General features: G+C 35.1%; 1 protein-coding gene across 1 annotated transcript in view; it reads left to right on the top strand.

Moving 5' to 3' along the window:
* GRIA4 (glutamate ionotropic receptor AMPA type subunit 4) overlaps nt 1–19,353 on the top strand; it is a 503,661-nt gene that overhangs the window by 456,277 nt on the left and 28,031 nt on the right. The window contains exon 13 of the mRNA XM_007945995.1: nt 2,102–2,349. Within this exon, the coding sequence (XP_007944186.1) occupies nt 2,102–2,349 (248 nt within the window). The remainder of the gene's footprint in view (nt 1–2,101; nt 2,350–19,353) is intronic.

Here is a 19,353-nt window from a genome sequence, read left to right as displayed (position 1 = left end):
TTGTTTAATGTTCCCTATTCCTTTAATAGGCTACTGAGTAGTAACTGGAAAATTGCCACATAACTAGCAAAAATATATATGATTCTCATATTCTTAAAATTTTTCAAACAAGTATTTTAATTAAGCTACTATTTGGATAGGCTTTATTTTTTGTGTTTTAAATGTAGTATACACAGTTAAGTACACAATTTATGTGGTAATCTATAACATTCATGAGAGAAACTCTCAAGCTATAAATATACAGAAGTGATTGTATGCCTAATGAACACACTGTAAATTTGAAACTATCAGAATAGATGTTAACAGACAGCTATTCTGTACCAAGTGATCCAGAGAGTTTTCAAAGATTAGAACTCATAAAATGGATGATTTCGTTCGCTAGAACAGAACTTTATTTTTTAAAGAGGGAATAAATAAGACCTGGCAATAAAATTTTGATAGTGGATCCCCCCAATGATGGGTCCAAATCTAGGTATTCTTCTGTCCTGCAAGCGCATGAGTCCTTTAATTGGATCATAGTTGCATGGAATTTTCTGAGTGAGGATCTGTAGCCAGAAGTGACTTGGTATCATCTATGTGCACACATATGTGCATATGTAGACACACACACACATTTTTTATATTGTGAGTTTTTTTTAAGTGTTAATGACACAAAACATCTCATAGGACTATAGGGTTTCAATTTCCCATCTTAATATGTATCAACATTTGAATATACAAGAAAATCAACTGCTTTTTCACTTAGTGTTCAAGTATACAAATCATATATTGTATGATCTATTATTTTGGTTTATGATTACTAATATCTCATCTTATGAAACCAAAATTTGGGATCCCACTTAAGAGTTGTTAGTGGTTTCTTTCTTTCTCTACCTGAATAATTTGCCTTTGTCTAAAAATATGTATTCATAAGTTTGTTATTCAGGATATCAGTTCACTATTATTCTTATTAGATTCTATATTTTGGTAAATAAAGGAAACTCAATGTAAATAATGTACATGCTACTAATGTTTGTCCACACACAGAAAATTAAGTCTGAATGAAGTCTCCATTACTTTCCATTTCAACTCAGAGCCACAATTTCAGCGCCTTTGTAGTTTAACAAATCCAGATATAAGTTTGTGTGCTATCATTGTATTATCAAACATCAAACAGGATTCAGGCTTTTCTATCTTATTAAATATGTCCTTTAGGGACATTTGAGTTCTTGTAGATGTATGTCATATTCAAGATGTGTGAATGAAAAATCTAATATGAATGCAGATGCCAGCAAAAGGGCCTGTATAAATTAAATAGAGAGGGTTATGTAGATAGAATGCAAGTGGACAGAACTAGTTTACAAAAATAAGTAAGTTTCTAAACTGATGTTAAGGGATTAGAATGACTAATTCTCCTACAATATAAATGTGCAAATATGGGAATCATTTCTCTTTAAAGTTCAATATATTGTATTTGGAGATCTTATCAGAAAACACCAAAAAGTGTTTTGCAAAACCTTCAGTTTGATTCTTTGTGTTAGAGATACTCAGTCTGTAGACTAGAGTGTATTTCTCCTCCTCCTTTTGTGTTCAACCATTGATTTGATACAAACTGCACTTTTGTGTACATGTTAGAATGGTTTTTGTTAAAACTGTGAAGCATGAAAACAAAACAATAGAACTAGATTGTTATAACTGAGGTATAGCATTAAGAGGAGTTTGGCAAAGCTGAAATCAAATTGCATCTGGTCTTTTTCAAGTTTACCGTGAATGCGATATAAAGCATGATTTTAAATATTCAACTCTTCATGGCATCCTACATTAGAAAGAAATAATCAGTTGCTTTTTAAGCACTGGAGTGGGTAATCGATATGGCAAGAAGCAATATAAATGAGGTCTTCTTCTCATATCACTTTTAAATGTGTATCATTTCAGTAATTTCCTTAAATCATTTTAAAAGGCTGTTTTCTAATATGAAAAGATGACTATGACTATGTGTCAAAGTGGAGTTAGAGGGAAATAACAAGGTACTAGAAGGCTTTTTATCCTGATCTTGATTCAGTCAATATTAACATGTTGTTCCCTTCTTTCCTGTATTTAATTTTATTTTAATTTCCTCCAGAGATCAAAAATAGCAGTGTATGAAAAGATGTGGACCTACATGCGATCCGCAGAGCCTTCAGTGTTCACTAGGACTACAGCTGAGGGAGTAGCTCGTGTCCGCAAATCCAAGGGCAAATTTGCCTTCCTCCTGGAGTCCACTATGAATGAATACATTGAGCAGCGAAAGCCATGTGACACGATGAAAGTGGGAGGAAATCTGGATTCCAAAGGCTATGGAGTAGCAACGCCCAAGGGTTCCTCATTAAGGTGGGTGGAATAGTATAACAATATAACATGTGTTGTTATAGTATTCCACCTTCCCTGATGTCCCCGAGAGAATTATATTGTTTTGTGTGTGAACATGGTATGTTTGTTTGTTTGTTTGTTTTCTTTTTCTTCATTCCATAATTTTTGGTCAACAATCAGGTAATTTTGGTTTTTAATTTTAGAATGATTAATCATAGGTGACATAGATCTTTTAAGGCCATATAAAAACCAAACTGGTTGAACACTAGCTGTTTCCAGTGGGCCTAAAACATGGGTAGCATATGTTTCTAGATCCCATCAACTTTCTCAGCCACCAAATCCTACACTATCATTGTGTCAGTAATAATTCTACATTTTATCATTATTTTTCAAAATTATGACTGGCTGATACTTTCTGAGGGAGAAAAAATCAACTTCTTTCTTCCTAGCAAACCACTTTCTTTTTCCATTTCAATATTTCATTTATTACAACATCATTCTATTTTGGATTATCCTGAAGTTGTATTTTTGGTGCTAATTTTGAAATTGCATCCATTTATAAAAGCAATCATGATCAGAGAGGGAAATTGGATCTGGTTTTATGGTACTTACTCAAGTCACACTCCCACCTACTTCAAAGGGAGTATGGTATAAGTAAGATCTGTAAAATTAGATCCACTGACAATCCCAAAATGTTTACAGATACACCCTAACATGTGGTCCATGAGCAAAGCCGTAAGCGCGTGGGTAACAATCTGTATGTATTGGAAGTGAAACTTTCATTCTTAAGGAAATGTTGGTAAAATCTGCCCTTTCACCTTCTCGGTCCTGGACATAGAGAATTCACATGTTTGTGTCCAGGAGGCAGAATTTCCTATTTTCCTGAAGCAATGAAAGCTGCTCTTGAATTGCTGGGCCTATAGCAAGGCTGGAGATGCAAGTGACAACTGACAAGTTACTCTGGTCTTAGTGCTGCTTGGAAGCGATTCACACAAAGATTCAAGAAGAAATAAGAATATTTGCTAAAGGACTTGACCAAGAACCTGGTCTTGAAAAACGATGTCTCTGGTAAGCCAGTGAAAAATGAAGGTAATGAAAGCTGTTCTATTGCCCAGCATAAATGAAAAGCAATTTAAAAGTTATATGATTATTTTCATTGGTTTCCAAAAGGGAACTGCAGTGTTCCCTGGGTGTGTGTGTTGGGCGGGCAGGAGTTGGGAGAGATGTAAGAAGATGTAGGTATACCAGCACCTGAAAGAGTTGTGTTACACCAGTATTTTGCCATTGCCAGCAACACTGGGATAATCAGATAAGGGTGTTATGGTATGGTGCGAAATGGAAAATTTTAAAAAGACATGGAACAAACTTACTCAGTAAAGACGAATTTGGGAGCAGACTCTGGTGATTTTGAAATCAGGCTTATTTTAACCTACATCACATATGAAACTGGAGAAATGTGCAGGGAGAAAGCCAACCTAATAAATCATCCATGAAAAAATTCTGCTTGGAAAGATTCTAACCATCCAGAAACTTAACTGGCATCAGGATTTTTGGTCTCTCAAGGTGTATTTTGTATGGGAAACATGTCACCACGGTGAGGCTAAACAGCAAATAAATCTTTATTGAAGTAGTAGTTATAAGAGCACCTTAGTGCAAACAATTTAAAAGAAGTAGAAGAGGGGAAAGCAATGGTGGTTGATATGTAGATCAGTGTTCAGACTATTGATTACATTCACTGGATGTTGCTTTTGCTCTTAATTAATTCTCTGTGGATGTAGCTGCCTTGTCCTCTGTTTTGTGTCTACTGATAAAGTCAAGCTCCAGGGACTGAATTTGGCCCTCAGATATGGGTACGCCTGATTCCCATTGATGGCAAGAGAGTTCCCTCTTAAATGTGCCACTTTGTCAAATCCACACTGCAGGGATTGTTTGGGGAGAAGCTGAAGGGCTTCATCTGTCTAGAGCTGTATAATAATCAGCCATTGGCTTCCCCCTCTTTTCCTGTCCTTCCCTGGATCTTGTTAATGAGGCAGTTGTTAAACTTCACTTCCTGGATGGAGAGTTTGTTTATGTGCTTTGTTTTATACGTGCCACAATTTCCTGAGCAAGCTGGCCCCTGCCTGCAAAAACCACAGTCATTTTGCCGTGTCTTTTACAACATCGGGAGGGCACTGAAGGGTAACCAGCATCTACCTTACACCCCATCTCCTCATTCCCCTACCCCCAGCCCATCTAAGCAGGAGAATTATTAGGTTAAATTCTCATTCTTATTCCACTAGGATTCTTCTGTCTCAAAGGAGGCAGACTAATATAGAAATGGACTAATAGGCATCTTCTATATAAATGATTTAGTATATAGAAACAAATCCAAAATAATTGCATTTATCACAGCAAGATCCAGAGGGCATTCATGTTTCAAGATTGTCTTTGAAACCAAACAAGCCTTGTTTGTTCAGTAGGAACTGAGTCTGTTTTCCTAGTTTGTTCAGTAGGAACGGAGTCTGTTTTCCTATGTATATCTTTTTTAACCAGGTCTCTAGGTTAATAGCTCTGGATTTAGTGAGACTTAGCTATGGCTTTCTCACACTGATTTGATTCATTAGGCAACATGAGGCTTTAAGAAAAGAAAACAGTAATCTTTCCTTCTATGAAAGTTTAACCAGAGAACGCAAAGAAATGACTAGCAATCTTCCATTGGTCTAGGGAGTTTTTAATCTCTAGGCCTTGCTGTTTGGCCACGATGTTTCTGAATGAATGCCACAGAAGAAAGGGAGAGTGTGATATATAATCAGGATGTTAAGTCAGAACCTGGCCTTTAATGTAGAATTTCAAATGAATGTTATCTGGGTCATCACAAGAGTATATCTGTTACAACAGTGATGACTCGCACCCATCTGTGTGGTAGAAAATGATAAACAGAGCTCTTTGTTGCTCTGAGAGGCTTTATGTCATACTACCTTTTTTGGCTGGACATAGAAATTGAAATGTTAAAAGCACTGAACTGTTACTAACGGCTCTTAATTGCAGAAGGCCAGTTATAATGCCCAGAAATGATTGGTGTATAGTACTTTGACACAGAGTCTCCAGTTTTTAGGTGACAGAAGGATGTCAGGCTTATTGATACTGATACTATCCATAGATTCTAATATAAAAAGAGAAGCAATTACATAAACCTAGAAATTATAAATATCAGTGAGTGAAAGAACTTAAATCTTAATAGCATTGTTCTATATTTTTCAAAGTTACCTGCTAAAGAAAACCTCAGGTCTTATTGGGAGATAGAAGGGCAAAATGTCTTCCTTTATTTTATTTCTCAACTATCTCAATACCTTGCTATTTCTCCTGAATTACTCTTTCCACACGTGCAATGCTTTTTATGCTTTTGTCAATGTCATGGCCTTCTCTTTCACCTCTTCTCCAGTACTCTTGACAATCCAAAACAAAAACCCTTTCTCTAGCTGTGAAATTTTTAAAGCTTGTTAAAAATATATGTACATAAGATTGCAGTGCACTGGAATGTAAAGATTAGGTGTTAAAGGAAGTTTGTTACATTTACTTTGGGTTTGCTATCAATAAAAACAACTTTATATACTATAGATAGCTTGATACATGTTATAGTATACTATATATAAATATAGTATATATATAGAGAGAGAGAAAATACTACTAACTTTACCATACAATAAATGAGACTGTTATAGATTGGTTAAGGTGAATCAATTTACAGATTTAATACAGATTTACTACTAAGTAGTTGTTAGATGAGAATATCCCATTTAGAGATATTCATAGTATCTGGCATCTGTAAGTACCTCCAAGGAACAAAGCAGTGTACCAAATCTGAATATAGCCCCTGAACCTAATGAGGACTCATTAGTTCGCCCTAATATTTAAAGTCAAATAAATAAACTACAGTTTCCTGTAATTTATTATTCAACAGGGATAATTTCATTCAAACTTCACCTTCTCTAAAGAATTAAACATTTGTCATGCAAATGCATTATACATTTGTTTCCAATTATACATTATACATTGCTTATAAATTATACATTTATGTAATAGTGTCAGAAATGAGATGAATATTTTATCATTTAAAAAAGAAAAAGATGTTTCAAAAGAAAGCACTTCCCAGACAACTTGCATCTGTGGGTGAGAACTGGAAAAAAAATGAAGCCCAGTTGGACTTGCTGATGCCAGTCCCAGGAACCTGTAGCAATGGGAACTTAGCCTTTGAAACCAGGACATCATGCTTAGCTTATAGAAGACAAGTCACAACCCCACATCAATAGCAGGGGCAGGTGGTGGGGGGAAGAAATACCAAGAATGGAAATTTGAATTCAACATCTTTCACTGGACTTTTTCTTTTTAACAAAATCACTGGCCTCATAGGATACTTTGCCCATGTCTAGAATCAAGGTGGGTAGATTTCTCCTGTAGGTCAAATTATATCTCTTGCATTTTGGAGGACACAGTGGGGCTATTGCTTTGAACTTAATACTCACGTGCACGTATAAAAAAATACATTGTCCTAAAGAACCACCTTCTCATGTAAAATTTGTCAGACATATTTAGTCATCAGTTCAGATGTACTTGGAAGACTTAGAAAGAAGGAGTTTGCTAAAGGTTGCATGTGGGAAAATAAAGCTGAAGTCTGTTTTTTGCATCAGGAACAAGTCAACCGTGAATACTAAATACAAATTCTAGATAAAACTTAAAAGTAGAGAAGTGTAAAGCTGAGTACATAATATTCTTGAGCAGCACTTGGTCTCAGATGAATTAACTTTAAACTCATTTTCAAGAAATGAGTGGTAGTAGCTTAGTATATAAATGGTCTTCTTTAAAAAAAAAAAAAAGCTATTATTGAAAGAAATAGCTTTGCTTTTGAAGATTCTTCATTTTTCTCGTTTCTATATTAAAAAATGCTACAGACAACTTAGTTTTTATGATTCCCATTAGGTTTTGAATATATGTGCCAGGTTAGGGATTAGAAAAATGCACATGCAAAAATCAACTGTACCTCACAGCATGCACACACACACACAAACTCTCCTCTGTCATAACATGCTTAAGCACTCACTTTGCTGTTAGCAATGCTGATGTCTATTGTGGCTATCATTTTGTGACAACCTAAGATCTCACATGGTAAAGCTATCAGTGCTACATGTATACCAGAGAAAAATAATTGCACTTTAGAATCCATTCTTTCTGGATGTTGAATGCAAGGGAAAGAATAGAAATTTCCACTACCATTTGAACTTCTAAATTTTTCATTTAGCTTTCTCCTGTAATTAATTAAAAGATGGTTAAAATTATATGTCCCCATGAAAACGGGGGAAAAAAAATGTTGCTTTTTTTCCTGCATTTCTGTGAGTTTCAGCAGACATTATACATTTTTACCATTCCTCCCACTAGTGAAAAACAAAACAAACAATAAGAAGGCCGAAATAGCTACTCTTTTTTTTCAATTTTTGTCAATTCATTCAACAAATGGTTGTTGAGTTCTGATTCAGAATATCTTGTAGTTTTCAAGTTGTTTTTTTTTTTTCTTTGGATGCTTTAAAGTGCCATGTGTAATACCAGATTTAAAAATGTCTGAATTCATTGTTTAGTCATTTACTCTTCTCACCATTATACTTAAACATCACATTGTAGTAACTTGCCTGAAAAAATGGGTAATCTATGGCCATTTAGTTTCTACAAAAGAAGTTTAACAATTTATTCAAGCCCTCATAACTTGATTGGATGAAAGATCTAAGAATAGACCTCAATTCTGACATTCCTAAGGAAACTAAAATTCTAAACATTGTCCTTTATTACCACACATTTGCCTTATAGACAAATCCTATAAAAAATTTCCAAAATGAATATCTGTATCTCATACAAATCAGATTAATTCATTAACAACACACTACTAACATGACTACAGAACCTACAATCATCCAAGTATATTTTGGAAACATAAAATTATATGTAAGATCAAAGTTCATGATCTGATATTTAATAAATGTGCTTAAAATACAAAGCTGTGCTTACCCTACATTACTAGGGTATTTAAGTATTTCATCTTTGTATGTATATATATGGGAACTCTGGTGACGTAGAGCTTAAGGCATTTGACTGCTAACCAGAAGGCTGGCAGTTCAAACCCACCAGCCACTCCTCGGAATAAAGGTTGGGCAATCTACTTCCGTAGTGATACCGCCTTGGAAACCCAAGGAAGGGTCGCTATGAGTCAGATCCGACTCAACGGCAGTGAGTTTAGTTTTTCTTTTTATGTGTATGGATAGATAGATAGATGTTTAGTAGCCATACAGGTTCCATATTATGCCACTTATCTTTAGAGATCATCTCATTGTGTAGCATCATCTCCAGAAGCAATTGGAGCTCAAGTGCTACAGCTAAGCAAGGGCATGAGCACAGCAAAGCAAATACATGAAGTTTTCTGTGTGTTTGGAACGAGCCCCCATTCTGTGGGGAGTGGAAGTCCAGGTGTGGATTCTCTGAAACTAAATCTATAAAGCACCAGGACTGGAGGGAAGACTATTCCCCAAAGTGTACCACAATGCTAAAAAGTAGAAAGAGGCACAACTAGAATATATGAGTGAGAAGATAGATAGAAAGCATCTGAAAGAATCTCCGAAGCAAAGGATTGAGCATAGGTGGTGGAAGGTACATTTATGGAAGCAGGAATCCTAGAACTAGAAAAAGAGTAAGTTCAGCAGGAGTTAGCATGCCCTAAGCTGCTGTGTCTTCTGTTTTACTGAATCAGATATGTTGGTTGCAGCCAGATGTGTGGGTTTGTTTATTCCTAGCCAAATTAGAATGTTACATTTCACACTCCAAAGGCAAGATAAACACCCTGCACCAGGGAAATTATCCATGTGAAGGTTTCAACATCCCCTAACCCTGCCTGACAAGCATGAATTGACAGGTGAGCAGGCCTTAGAGACTTACACTCCCATAACAGAAGGGGGCCACTAAGCTTATTCTATGATGTTGCCATCATGGTGTTATTCAGAAGAAAGGTAAAGAGAATGTGTGGGATTGGTGTGTGGAGAGGAGTGCATGCTCACCCTTAAAAGTAGCTAAAGTAGATGTGAATATATCAAATGTCAGTGCTATCTCCTTTCTATTGAAATTGTCTCCATTTCCTACTATCTTGCTTTTCAGCATTCTCTGGACTAACATTTAAGCGGCATAGGGGATTCTTCCCACAAAAAGTGTTTGTTGTTGTTGTTGTTGCTGCTGTTTCTGTTGTGCATAATGTAGCTTTTGACTATGGCTACAGAGTTGTTCTTTGACCTTGTCCATACTCAATGATTAAAGAAGCTGTGTCTGATTAATGTTATTCCCTATAGGACCTCAGGCTATAAAATGTTCTTGAAGCTTACGATTTTAAAGATGCCTGCCTGTGTTTAGTTTAAGGAGCTCTGGTGGCATAGTGCCTAAAGAATTTGACTGCTAACCAGAAGGCTGGAGGTTCAAACCCACCAGCCACGCCTTGGAAGGAAGATTGGGCAATCTACTTCCATAGTGATACTGCCTCGGAAACCCAAGGAGGGGTCACTATGAGTCGGGTCCGACTCAAGTGCAGTGTGTTGCATTGCGTTGTGTTTAGTTTGGAAGTGGCTGCTAATTTATCTTCAGAACATCAGTAAAAGTGAAGTGACAGTTCCTTTTTTATTTTGTGCATCATTTTTATTGGATTCTGTTCTCCAAACTTACCTTCCTGAAGGAAAGAATGCCAAGAAAGTAATGGGTTGTTGCAGGGAGGAACAATTAAAAGTTCTCAGAGAGATCATAACTCATATTTTGAACAGCTCCATAAGGACAAGGACAGAATCATGTTACTTTAGTGCAGTTTTATACTAATGAACCATCTACTTACTACATCATAAATAAATAATGGCATTCCTTAAAATATGAAAATGTACCGATTTGTTTCAGCCTCACATATGGGAACCCACTCATCCACAATTTTAGACAGTTTTAGCTTCCTTTTGTCTCTAAAGATAGTATCAATCAAGACAGGCACTAGTTTATGATACATATTTAAGAAAAAGAAGATGAAATAATTTGGCAGTCCTTTGAAATGAGCTGAAAAATAGTAAAGACTTTGGTTTAGAATTATAGTCTACTCTAATTTGCCTAGGAATAAGAAACTGTAGCTCATGTATTTTAATGTTTGATCACTCCCTAAAAAGATCATTCCTATAACTCTTGTTTCCAGAATGAAATAATATGCATCTGAGGTAACTTTGCTATAAACCTACATTATAGTGAACAGCTGGCAAACCCCAAAGAGAAAATTGCCATTCAACTGTCCAAAACACCTAGCCCTGGCCTTGAGTCTTCTCAAATAGAAGCATTACATTGATTATGATAATACTTTGTAAATAATGATTAAATTAAAAGGATCTATAAATACTATGGGAGCTCTGGTAGTGTAGTGCCTAAGGCACTTGACTGCTAACCAGAGGGCTGGCAGTTCAAATCCACCAGCCATTCCTTGGAAGGAAGATGGGGCAATCTATTTCTGTAGTGATACCATCTCGGAAACCCAAGGAAGGGTCGCTATGAATCAGATGCGACTCGACGGCAATGAGGTGTTTTTTTTTTTTTTTAATACATACTATGAAAATATTGTTTTTTCTACTTGATAACAGAAAAGCCTTTTTTCATATAGTTTATTTTAAATGGACTGTCACACTTTCTGAAAATCTAAAAAGGAGCCATCCACAAGATGATGAAATGCGTTTTCAAAAAATGTGTGAAATCATTTCAGTGTGCACCTTTAATATCACACAACTGCACAATTAAAAAAATTTTAATTAAAAACATAAAAAGTATCCCTAGTATCAACACTATTGGGAGAAATCTATTGGCCATATCATTTTAATATTAATGTCCATACAGAGTCCACACATCTTGTGGAAGTAAACTAGCCTCTATATCTGTCCATTCTTTTTTCCTTAGTTCTCTGGTATTCAACAAAGAAATTAACCCACAAATAAGTTTTTACAGAAATGTTAAAAATTCAATGTTTTCTCTAAGTACTAAATATTTAGATTTAGCCAAAATGAGTTAAATCGAAATCAATCAAATGAATATGACACAGGCAACCTCTCACTTTCCAAGGGAACAAGAGTGTATGGGCTCCTCCCTACTGTTGCTTCACTACACTGAAGGTTGTATAAAATCTGTCAAGAGCTACCTACAGGGCCTGTTGTTACAGAATCCGGGTTTCTGATTTAGGGCTGATAGTTAAGCATCTTCTGATTAATCTCTTTTTGAAATGGTAACAAGTCAGATGCTATTAGAAACTAATAGAGGACATCATTAGCTCTCCAATGCCCTAGGCGCACCTCTTTCCAGACACCTACAACTACAACACAAAAAAATTATGAAAGAATTAGTCAGCAACTACAGGCAGTACTTTTATCATGAAAAAGGGAATAAAAAAATAATCATTAGAAAGAGAAAATTTTAAAGGAGCCCAGATATCCAGAGTCCTAAGCTCGAAAGTTTCAAAAACCAAACCAAAATCACTGCTCTCGAATCGGATCCGACTCATAGCAACCCCTCCTTGGGTTTCCGAGGTTCTATCACTACAGAAGTAGATTGCCCTGTCTTCTTTCTGAGGAGTGGCTGGTGGGTTTGAACCGCCAGCCTTCTGGTTAGGCATTACACCACCAGAGGACTCTGGATATCTGGACTTCATTTTAAATTTTCTCTTTCACAGCAGTGGGCTTTTTTTGTTTTGTTTTGTTTTTTTGTTTTTCAGTTTAAGCCAGTAAGCACCTTAACCCTTGTATTATATTTGAGGTAAATAGAAGTAAATGGGATCCAAGAAAACAGACCTCAGATTGCTTCTCAGAATAAAAAGTAAAGGGCATAGGTTTTAAAAAAAACAAAAAACTTTCTATTAAAATGATAATGCTTTGAAAGCCAAAGAGTCAGTTAATATATCCTTTAATAAGTATTATTTTTAATTTGTTTACTTTTAGAAGATGATTTCTAAATATGGCTTAATATAGAACTCTAGAAATTTCTAAGTTGTACATCCCTTAAGTGAAACAATAATATTGATAACAGTACAGCATTATAGTTTTCAGACCAGTTCTGCATATATTTTTTTACTTGCCCCTTTTAACAACCAACCCTCAATGCCATTTTATTATAGAGAAAGACATGGCAAATTAGTGATATTAAGTGACTTGTCCATAGTCCCCCAGCTGAGATTAGGAAAAAAGATCTTCTGATTCTCTCCAGTGCTCTTACGAGGGGTAGAAATGGACTTTTTAATATACAGTTTATCCCTGAAAACATACTAAACAATTTATGTGATTCTTCCATACTATAGCTATGGCAATGATGATGATTTCAAGGCAGTTTGAAAACACCCAAATTGAGATCAAGAAACTATAATGTTTAATTGATTTTAAAAACTTGATGAACTCTTATCAGATTGAAGAAGTAGCACAGAAGTAGATTTCAAGTCAGTACAAAGATTTTCCAACACTTGGAACTGGCCAGAAAATGGGTGGGGGGTTGCTTTTGATCCCTAACATCAGATTTGTTCAAGAAGTAGAAGGGATTCTCACACCTCCTAGAAAGAAGGCATCTCTAAATTCCTTTCTCACTTTGAAAGGCTTAGATTCTGAGTCATACCTTCTACTATCTTTAGCAAAACGAGGCAAGAATTCTTTTGAATTTCTTTGAAGTTTCAAACACTTAAGGCATCTAGGGGAAAATTCATTCACAGAACCATGGTCAAAGCTAGTCTACTTGTGGCTTAAATAAATCACCCTTTTAGTAAATAGCTGCTTTTATTGCTGTCTGTCTACATCGTGAAATAGAAAGATATTTAAAGAAAGCATTTCTCTGTAAGAACCACCAGAGCTAGAGATAGATTCAGGTCTTGAACACATACAAAGAGAGATATGTAAAATTAGGTATTGGTATCAAACTTTTGACAAGGTGAAAATTTGACAAAATTCATTGGATTATTTAAGGGGAGAATAAAGGGAAAATGAAGGACATGCAAGTAGAAGGACTTGCTTTGATTTTCTTGAGAACAAAACTTACAGTTCCATATTTAGATATGATAACAATCAGACCATGTGATGTGGCATCCTGTGGTGTTTCAATATGAAATACTTGAGAAGGTGATTTTTAAGGGCACCATAATAACCCTAACAACTTCAGTACTATTTAATTTCTTTTTCATTTTCCCTCATCACAAATAGCAATCAGTTTATGCCCTGAAGCATGAAGACTCTATAGCCACTGCAATTTTACCCAATCCAGGCTGTGTAACTATAGTTGTTCTTATTCATAGATTCCCAGATCATTTCTGAATATTAAGAGATTTCTTTCAAAATTCTGTCATGTAAGTGACTCCCATAGATGAAGTAAGTGTTTCATAAAACACAATTTGCTCTTTTCCCATTTTAAGAACTAACAGTAAGAGGAAGTGCCCTAATTCTGTATATATTCTTTAGAATTTATAGTGTTTAGTGGATGAAATGCTTTTTTGTCAAATAGTCATTTTTTAGACCACATTATTTATTAAAAATGATGAGTCAAGTTAAAATTCCTAAGGCAAAAAACTAAGAAAAATATAAATGTTTTATTATGCCATATTTATGTCTTGTAGCTTTAAAACGATTGGAGTCCAAACAATGAATCAATGCAAACAAATGGTATTAGTAACAGATGGAGACAAGTAGCATCACATATCATAGAATCTGCCATATAGTGGTTTTTCCCTGCACATTTTCATTATGGCCATTATGGTAATGATTACAACATCCATATTTTTATACCTCTGCAATATACTGTGACAACCTAAGGTTCCAAAGTGCATCCATTTTGTCACTTGGTGTCATTTTACTTGATAAAGAATTTTAATAAGTTACCCAAAGTTAAATAACAATAGCACATGATCTTGTATGGGTTCAGGCTCATTCTTGGTCTCCACTCTCCTTCATGTCTCACAGAATTCAATCAGTTGTCTGGTATTTGATGTTATTTTTTATGGGAGCCAATCGTCATCTCAGAAATTATGCCAAAGGGTAACTAGAAATTGACTTTATTCTCTTAGGTAGTGACTACCCCAAAAAAGACAAATTAATTTAAATTAGATCATGTCAGAGATGGTATGTAATGAAAAGGAAATTGGAAATTTAATAACTACCTACTATGTGCCAAGACGGCACATAACAACAACAATAACATGTGCCAAGAACATATGTATAAGTAGGTTATCTAACATGACCCCCACAATTCCTTGAAGTCAGTGCTGTTATCTTTACTTGGACAGACGCTGCTACTGAAGCTCAAGGTCAAATTGCCGATATATGACAGAACTGGAATTAGAGTGCATTCCTGCCTAATTCCCTAATTCCCTATGGTGCCTTATTTTTCTCCAATGACATCAGTTAGACATAGACACATCAAGGGGGAAAAAAATCATCTTTATCTAACTTATGATTCCCAGTTTTTTAAAATAAAACAAGAGCATATTTTCTGATAGTATCTATATCCTAGAGTTTTCCCTAAGCCTCACATCTAATAACCCATTATTTTTTTTTTATTTTTACAATATTTCTTGTTCATATCAGATTCAGCACTACCTCCAAACATGGTGTCACTTGTAGCACTATCATTTTACTCTCAAAAGAGAGTAAAGTACATCAAGGAGATGGACTGAGAACAGAGACATGTCTTCTTCTTCCTAAGGAACTCTAAGTGTCCCCATGATGTACTTTCCATTATTCACTCTAGCTGATAAAATTACCCAAGCAATGTATTCCCATGAATTCCCCTACTCTAAGCCAGTCTTCAATTTGTTAAGTGTCTTTGACAAGACTGACTAAAGAACAAAGAGAATTTTTTTCTTTCCTGTACACAGCTGATGTTCATTTCCCTTTGGCTTAATCATTAAAATGGAGTTTACATTCAGTGAAAGCCCCAGTATATCAGACAGTTGGTAGTGTCTTGTGAGACCTGAGAAAGGGGTTGGCCAGAACTGAACTTGACTTTAATACAAGACCATGTTCTATTATTGTTTAACTTTGGGTATTTCTCCCCTAGGAGGAGGACAGAGGAGAACTAACCAGCTCCAGGACAAAGGTAAGAGGGGAGTTTTCTTTCAAAAGAATGGGTTCCATCCATTTGAAGGAAACGCCTCCCCCACCTATTTTTTATCCTCTTTTTCTTTATACATTTATATTTTTAACCCACCAGCATTAGGAAACAAGCTTGCCACCTATACATAATAGTTACCTAAGCATTCACTTAAAAAACATTGTAGTGGGGGGTAAAAAAACCTTCACACAAGTCATACCAGTTATATGCTGATGCATTTATGTTTTCCATCATCATTAAGTATTAGAACTAGTCTTCCATTAAAGATTAAATTCTTGCATTAGGCCTTAGGAAATTTTTATTAGTTGTTCATTGTTCTTTATGTAGAATATGAATATTTATTGTCAATCAGATCATAATAGGCAAGAGGTTACAAAAATATTAAGACTGAGAAATATAAAGTGTTACTATAGAAAGTGTTACTATTATTAAGAAATGTGTTTAAATTATTAAAAGAGGAAGCTAATATAATTTTAATAACGTATAGTTGAAATATGGTTGTTATAGACTTTTGGTGGTGGGTTTGAACTGCCAGCCTTCAGGTTAGCAGTCATATGCCTTAGGGACTATGCCACCAGAGCTCCTAACGTAACATAGACTTCATCAATTTGATTTTTAAGAAAGTATATGCTACCTATAGTTACGAAAATAAGAGGTAAGGGAGGAAATATTGTCATGAGCTTTATTTCTCCCTGCTTATAGACTTTCTTCCTAGACCTCTTTTCTATTGCTTTACATGGTTCTCTACTATAACCTTTCACTTCGTATGTTGTTTTCCATGGATGTCACCAGAATTCCTGGCCTTGGTACTCTGTTTCATATTAGTTCTTCCATAGGGCAGAATCCCAAGGGTACTAACAGATGGTAGGATTTAAAAAGCATCCAGTGAGGTACTAGAAGAAAAATGGACCTTGTGCATCATAAAGGGATCAACTTCCTGGTCCTATTCAGCAATGCCTGTTATCATTGCCCTCTCAGGAGGCTAAATATTGAGTGACTCAAAGAAGTTTTAGAAAAGCATTAGGATCAAGTGGCTGAGACCCACAGGACTCAAGAACAAGGAATGTTGAGGAAGGAAGAAGAAATATGCAAAAAAAAAAAAAAAGAGAATTCTGGCAACTTGTTGCCAAAAAATAGTCAACATCTTTCAGTAATACAGTTGGCTGGATTCTGCTGCTTTGTTACTGACATATTTAAAAGCTTGATATAACATTAAAGTGGATTTGATGGGGCTTTTTAAAGAAACAAAATAATTTCATAAACTTTTATTAGAGGCAATTGTATTCTGAGCAGAACCCACAGTGGTTATGTGATTAGGAGCATACACGAGAGAGCACATAGGAAACAGGAATTACATTTTAATACCAACACAAACTATTTACATTGATCCTTATATTGCAGTGGTAACCAAATAGGAAACCTAAGCATTGAACTTTTAGCATATAATGCATTGATACTTTCAATTCTTATGAAATATTTTGTGGTAATCTCATTCAAGAAAAGTATTTTTGGTGATTCTGCTGTGACTTAATTCTTTTAAGTAACTTTAAATAGATACTGTGTTGAAACTACCATTTTTGGTTTTGTTGTTCAGTAGAGTTAAAGTATTGGGCTTTCATTAATTGCACGCAATTTAATAAGTATATTAAAAGTATTTAATGGAAGAACACAAATCGATAGCTTATGGAGTACCCAATTTCTGAATAATAACTAAAAACCATGTGATGTATTCTAGTGTTAATACCAATAGAAGAAAATGTAGGTGAAACTATTTTATGAATTTAAATTTTTGGCTTTTTTTCCTATTTGAATTGTTTAATAAAATAAATGAGTGTCAGAATATGTTTCTGTTTTAAAATATGATTATGAGATCTATTAATCCCAAAGAAAAGTAGCTTTGTGTCTTCACTTAGAGTAACATAAACTTAAAATCTTTCAAGATCCACGGACATAGAATTCTTAGATTCTAGCTACTTGCAGAGCAACAGAAAAATGACATGTTGCCCTAGGTTCTGAGCCCTCAATAGAATTCAGAACTTTGAATGGCAAATTGGCAGCTTCCATTTACAATCCCATTGTCTCATACTTATGTAATCTTTATTTCTAGTCATCCTTGTTTATCTAGTTTCATCACCTACCTTTCTTTTTCTATTTGAGCTATTCCAGTCTAACCAAACACCAAGCCAAAAGTTGGAGGAGGTGAAACAAGATCACACATTTTATGTTATGAGAGTAGCACTTACCTAGTGCCTAGGAGATTGAAAGAAACCCTTAGTGAGAGAGAAAAACTGGAACTGCATGATTTTACTGGGTGATTTTCAAGAACTTGATGGGAAACAGAGTATTGTTTATAAATGTTATCTGGACATACTTAGTGAGTTAAACATATATTTTAAAAAGCAGTAAAATAAATGTCAATAGAGTTAAAGTAAACATACAGTTGATATTTAGTCTCAATTGATAAACTTAATTTTTTATTTTTCAATAGTGCTGAATTATACTCTAATACTCTACTAAGTAGTAAATTTAATAATGAAAGAAATTTTATTTGCTAAACTTAAATTAGAAGGGAGCTATAAACAAATACTATTATTTAGTATTTTCATCTTGGAGTTTAGTTAGGAGTATCAGATTTCTCTTGATATTCACAAGAAATTTGTATTTGGTTTTATCATGTAGTGTCCTTTCCTTTTCTTTATAAAGGGAATTAGTGGGACTTCACACAAAAAGTGACCTCGTGACCCCTTTATTAAAAAAAAAAAAAAAAAAAAAACCCAAACTCACTGCTGTCAAGTTGAATCCAACTCATAGCGACCCCTCCTTGGGTCCGATGTGCTTCTGAGGTGGCAACACTAAGGAAGTACATTGCCTGATCTTCCTTCTGAGAAATGGCTGGTGGGTTTGAACCATCAGCCTTCTGGTTAACAGTCAAATGCCTTAGGCACTACGCTACCAGAGCTCTTCTTTATCTATAATCTCAGTGAAATATCTTCCTAGATTATTTTGTTTATACAATGGACCAAATATGAACTAAAGATGGCTAGTGTCAATAATAAGTGTATGTATCTCTTACCAAGATTTAATAGACAGTTTAAACACTTTTTGTTTTGTTTTGGTTTGAAACATTCTTCATACCAGATCATCCCCAAATCCATTAGGTTTCATGATCAAAGGATTTCCTTTTATAGCTCAGCACACTTTTCTTTTGCTTTAATGGGTTGCTTGCAAAGTAACATCTCAAGTTAATTCACTCAGATATCAATTCTACATATAGTTATTTCATACCTACTATATTTCTTTCCCTCAGGAACTGAAGACATTATAAAAAGTACTGTTGGATACAGTTGGTTCCTTTTAAGAGGGAGAAAATATGTACACAGATAACACTGTAAAGTAATGTATGACTCAGAGAGCATGTGAGCGGTCCAGATAATAGATGTTATAATTTAAATAAGTAGGAGATAAATAGAATCTAGAGTATTGGGAAATACCTCACAAAGAAGGGTCAGATAATTGATAAACCAATATTAGTTGACTGAAAAAGTGAATGAGTGGTTATCCCTGCAAAATGACAAGGAATTGAATAGGTTAGGAGAGGAGGGGAAAATAAAAGAATTCCTAGTAAAAGATCTGTCATGATTTTGGAGTCACCTCTGACTAAAGCATCTTTAGACTATAAAGAAAATGACCTGACTGGAGCCAGAAAGCCTGTTTGAAGGATTAGTGTTAGACAGACCTAGGTTCCAATCTCAATTTTACCATTGACTAGCCATGTGGCTTTGAGCCTTACTTTGGTGGCATAATGCCTAAGGCATTTGACTACTAACCAGAAGCCTGATGGTTCAAACCCACCAGCCACTCCTCGGGAGGAAG

Source organism: Orycteropus afer, unplaced genomic scaffold (genome assembly GCF_000298275.1).
Source record: "Orycteropus afer afer isolate SDZICR_OR568_19922 unplaced genomic scaffold, OryAfe1.0 scaffold00147, whole genome shotgun sequence".
Lineage (NCBI taxonomy): Eukaryota > Metazoa > Chordata > Mammalia > Tubulidentata > Orycteropodidae > Orycteropus > Orycteropus afer.
The sequence above is the reverse complement of the archived record's forward strand: the minus strand, read 5'-3'. Positions and strand labels throughout refer to the sequence as shown.